We start from the raw sequence: 5,198 nt of genomic DNA, 5'->3' as shown, positions 1-5,198 counted from the left end.
ATTTTATTATTATTATTATTTATTATTATTATTATTATTAATATTCATGCTAAGAATCCATTTTAATCAAATATATTATATTAAGGGTAAAATTGAAATTGTAAATGATTCTTTGCAAATCTGCGCTATGAAGGAAAGATTGGAATTTTGCTTCATCCCGTAAATTCACTCTTTTCATCGCCCGCAAATCAATTAAAGCGAACACAAAATTAATTGGAAATCCATCGTTCCAAATCATCAGCAACAGTGAATCATTTGAAACGAACACGGTATAAAAGATTATTATTTCTATAGAAGAAAGTAATATTATTTGAGTTTTTGGTAAGACGATATTAGTAGAGATGGTTGGAAATGGATGCACAAAACCTAAATTACTGCTCCTTTAATTTATTTTATGATTTCTAACAAATAGATAAAATAAGTTGATTTTTTTCTTACCGCCTTTTTACCAGTGAAGCGTTTCCCCCGTGTCGTTTCCGATTGGGAGGATCGTGAGCGGTGGAAGCGGTGGCGTAGCTTCATTCTGACGCCATGAGCACTGTTATCCGCCACCGCCTAAGGCTAAGTCCAAAACTTCTTCTTTATTCTTTCCCCAAACCCTCTTTCTTGTTCTCCACAACCACTTCCGATTCTGTCTCCTTCACCATATCCTACCTCACCAACACCTGCGGATTCACACCAGAGGCTGCACTGAAACTATCCAAACGACTTCGTTTTAACACCGCCCAAAAACCTGATTCCGTCATCTCCTTCTTCCAAACCCACGGTTTCTCCGCCCCCCAGATCCACCGCATCTTCAGCAAATGCCCCGAACTCATGGTATGCGACCCCACCCGAAGGCTTCTCCCCAAATTCCACTTCTTGACCTCCAAAGGTGTTTCTGCATCCGACGTCGTTTCCATTGTCACTAGGAACCCCCGTTTCCTCTGTAGCAGCTTCGAAAACTGCATCTTCCCCACCTTCCAACTCCTCCGAAGGTTCTTTCCCTCCGACCTCAGGGCCCTCACTGTTTTCGTCGTCTTTCCCTCTGTCATCGGCCACTGTCGCTTGGCATCAAACATTGAAAGGTTGCTCAACGCCGGAGTCGCGCACGTCGGCATTCGGTACTTGCTAAACAGTCGGTCTTTTATTCTCTGCTCCAACCTGAGAACCCTTTTGGAGGAAGTGAAGTTGTTGGGGTTTGACCCTCTTAAGGTGACCTTCACTGTTGCCCTTCAGGCCAAAAGTACTGTTTCGAACCCCCTTTGGGATGCCAAAGTCGACGTGTTGAAGAAATGGGGTTGGTCTGAGGATGAGGTTTTAGTTGCGTTTAGGAAACACCCTGCAATGATGCTATGTTCCATGGAGAAACTTGATGCAGTGACGAGGTTTTGGGTGGGTCGGCTTGGATGGGATCGTTCTGAGCTTATTGCTTACCCTTGGTTGTTTAGCTACAGTTTGGACAAAAGACTCGTTCCGAGGGCTTTGGTTCTGCAGTATCTTCTCTCCAGAGGATTGGTGAAGAAGGATGGTAGCATCTCCACACCATTTTGTAACTCTGATGAGGAGTTTCTGAAAAAGTATGTGAAATCTTTCAAGGAGGAAACACCCTGGTTACTAGAGCTATATCAGAAGGGACAGGGAGCATCGTAGCATCTGGTTGTTGAGATTTAATTTAACTCATGCACTTACATACAGGTGATTAGAGCGAGAGGCTATGCAAATCAAATTTCTTTCGACTATTCGATTTCCTCCTGAAAATAGAACTATGAAATATCAGAAATGCATGTGTCCTATGCAAATCTGGGTGATTACATGGTTTGTCTGAGATGTTTTTTAAACAAATTTTGTTGTTAAAAGCTTTTTGGATACTCTATACAGTATTCCTTCTAGATTTTCTTTTGCCAAATGAACGCTGATTTTGTCATGAATTTGAAGAAAGGTTATCCTTCTTACAGGACTGCTACTGTTTTGTGTGGAAGAAAAGAATAATTTGCATCATGTTGTTTCGTTGAATACTACTTTGAAGAAATGATCCTGATCACGTTTATTATTAAATATGACAATAAGAACACTAATATATTAGCTATCTGATTGGCAATGGGAAAATGAGCAAGGTGCGTGGCATTTTCAAATGGCAAGATGACAAAACAGAACCAGAAGCACCCAATACTGAAAGCAGGCAAAGGAATAAGGGAACAAATTCTTAGTGAATTGAGAGAGAAAGGATTAAACCCAAAATCCTTTAAAACAGTTACCACTGCTATAACTTAGTTTTGACATAATTATTTGTTCTTTAAAGTTCTCTCTTCTTATTCTTTAGAATATTTTGCCCAATTCCTAATAATATTTTGCTTGCTATATTCGATACATAATTCATTATAGGGCCTTTAAGCGCCCATAAAATTGAGTTGTAATAAGATTACTTCTTAGATTTTCTGCTGCAATTGCGACTGTCCATCAAGATGTCAATACATATTTCTGCTGTAAGATGGAAACTGCAGCAGATAGAAAAACTACAACCTTGATAGAATGTGAAAAACGCATCAGAAAGAAGAAACGGAAAGGGGAACCAAAGGAGAATAGAAGAACGAAAGAAGACAAAAGAAAAGGAAAAAATTGATAAAGACAGAATGATTTAGAATTACACGGTAAACAGAAAAAAAAATTGCTTAATATAAGCATAAAACGGAGAAAACAGTAAGCGCTAAGCAAGTTATGCAAGCGCTTAGCTATGAACATAGGCATTCAGAATAAATAGCCTCCCTCAAGTTGGGAGTAATTATTGAGCATTCCCAACTTGAAATATAACTTGCGGAATATTGAAGTTGGTAGAGTTTTTGTTAAAATTGACGGTGGTAGAATTTTGTTAGAATATAAGCTTGTTGAAGATTAGAGTATATAGGAAGAAACTTGATTAAAGTCTTTTTTTTCAAACGATGTGACAATTGATTTCTGTCTTTGGTTCGTTCAAGAAACAATTCATTATAAACGATATGCGTGATAGCTTAATTGTCACAGTAGAGAAGAGTAAGTTGTGAATGAGAAATACAAGATGAATTCTAAAGATCTTCTAGAAATTGTTGGTTGGTTGTTTCTTTGATCACGAAGGAGTGTTTCGGGATTTTAACTTGAGTGAAGATATAAGAAACTATGAACATAATGGGTTGTGTTAAATCTTCGTACATTGTTAAGAAAAGAAAAGCAAGAATCACCAAGAAACAAGAAAGGAAAAACTGAGATGAAAGATCAGAGATACATAGCAGAGCTCTGATGTCATCTTAGATTGTAAGAGAAAAACGGAAGGTAAGAGGAAACCAAAAGAGAATGAGTAATGGTTATAAGAAAGAAAGAAAAAACCAGGTAGCCAAAGTAATATTGTCTTGTCTGCTGCTACGTGTACAGTATGCATGCACTGTATCTTCTGCATCCTTTTGCTGCTAAATATTCAGTGATTGAACCAAGTGGAGTTTTCGAATATACCATGTTCATTGCTTGGCCATACGCACACTTCATGATTGTTGAAATGTAACTCTCAACTTCTTATACTCCCAAACTAGCACTTATGAAATATTTGGGGTGGGATAAAATTAAACCTCTCATCATATAGTTTTGATTCTGACTCACATGAATTAGACTAGAAAAATTCACAGGATAAAAAAACCTTTTTTAAAAAAGTTTACACGACAAAATATTCATGTAATTCAAGACTAGCTCACAATTTTCTTAAAAAAATATATTTATTTTGAATATTAAAAAAGATATAAGTAAATTTTAATTTATTGTAAATCTAAGTGTTTTTAATTTATTAAAGAATCATATACAAACATTTTAATTCTATTAACATAAATTTTGTAAGAAATTTTAGTAAAGATTTCATAACCGGCTTAATTATATAAAAATGTTATGTCACACCATAAAGAGTTGATATTTTATACTTGTGCGAAAAATGAGTCTAGATCTGGATTAAAAGATTTAATGATTACTTTCTATGGCAATTGGGTGTCTATTTCTAAAAATTTAAATAATTAGATAATTGTTGTTAGTTTCGTATTAACACTATTAAAGATAAATGTTATGTTGGTGGTTTTTTCTAATTTTTTAATTTTTTTAAATAAAAGTTATTGTCACGTCTCAAGCTGACATTGTGTCACATGGAAATGACAGTGTAATGTGACAATAATGTCAGACACACATATGTTATCATTACATTTGTCTCAATTTGATTCCTATATTTTTATTTTGTCTCAATTTGATTTTATATTTTTATTTTGTCTTAATTTAGTTCTAACTTTTTTAAAAATTAAACAATTTTATTCATCTCCAAATACAAACAAATTTTAATTTATATATAAATCTTTAAAAAATTTATTATAGAAAAAAAAAATATATATATATATATATAATATTTAGTAATTATAAAAAAATTAGTGTGAATTTTATTAGAATTACTTTAACATTTTGGTTAGATTTCATGTTTCTTTTGTTATGTTTGGAACTTTATTATAATATACTACGATCTGTTTTATTAAATACTATAAGATTGTTTTAGAAAATTAATAAAATTAATAAATGTATTAAATTATATACTGTATACTTTATTTAATAATATATTAATAAGTATGATATAAAATATTAATTTAAATATAATAAAATTATAATTTATATAAATTATATTATTTTTAAAAGTTAATTAAAGTTTTATAATAGAATAAAATCTATTTTAATCATGATCCTGATCCATTTGAAAATAGACTTAATTTACAATTTTTTTTCTTTTCCACTTGAATGGAGTTCGTAAAAGGAATTTTAAAAAATATATTAGACTAGCCCATTTAACATGGATCAAGTTCATAATCCTAGGTGAGTTTATATATTTAAGGGGTGTCGCTCCTTCCACCGTCACTCCTTGTTCCTTCCACTTTCTCATCTTATTTTATTCCTTTCTCCACCTTTCTATTCCTGTTTTATCTTTCAGTACAATTTTATTTTTACGGTTAATATTTTTTAACTTCTATCCACTCTAATATCTTACATGAGTATGATGGTTTGGTTTATGCTTAACCAACAAGCATTTGCTATTGACAATTATGCTGTTTCTTTCTCTCTTTGATCTCATCACAAAAACAACATAATCATATTAATGGTGGACCCATGTTTCTCTGTTTCATTTTCTTTTGTCTCTCTCTGTTTTTTTTACTCCTTTCAATTGTTGTATC

General features: G+C 33.1%; 1 protein-coding gene across 1 annotated transcript; it reads left to right on the top strand.

Annotated features, from left to right (window-relative positions):
• The first annotated feature begins 313 nt into the window (after positions 1 to 313).
• On the top strand, positions 314 to 1,873 carry LOC106764175 (transcription termination factor MTERF5, chloroplastic-like). The gene has a single exon (XM_014648410.2). The coding sequence runs from the start codon at positions 532 to 534 to the stop codon at positions 1,630 to 1,632; it is 1,101 nt and encodes a 366-aa protein (XP_014503896.1). The 5' UTR covers positions 314 to 531; the 3' UTR covers positions 1,633 to 1,873.
• The last annotated feature ends 3,325 nt before the right edge of the window (positions 1,874 to 5,198 follow it).

Source organism: Vigna radiata, chromosome 6, assembly GCF_000741045.1.
Source record: "Vigna radiata var. radiata cultivar VC1973A chromosome 6, Vradiata_ver6, whole genome shotgun sequence".
Taxonomy (NCBI): domain Eukaryota; kingdom Viridiplantae; phylum Streptophyta; class Magnoliopsida; order Fabales; family Fabaceae; genus Vigna; species Vigna radiata.
This window is presented reverse-complemented; position numbering and strand designations above follow the sequence as displayed.

Coding starts and splice junctions, on each gene's coding strand:
- LOC106764175 (XM_014648410.2), top strand. CDS start 532: ATGAGCACTGTTATCCGCCACCGCCTAAGGCTAAGTCCAAAACTTCTT.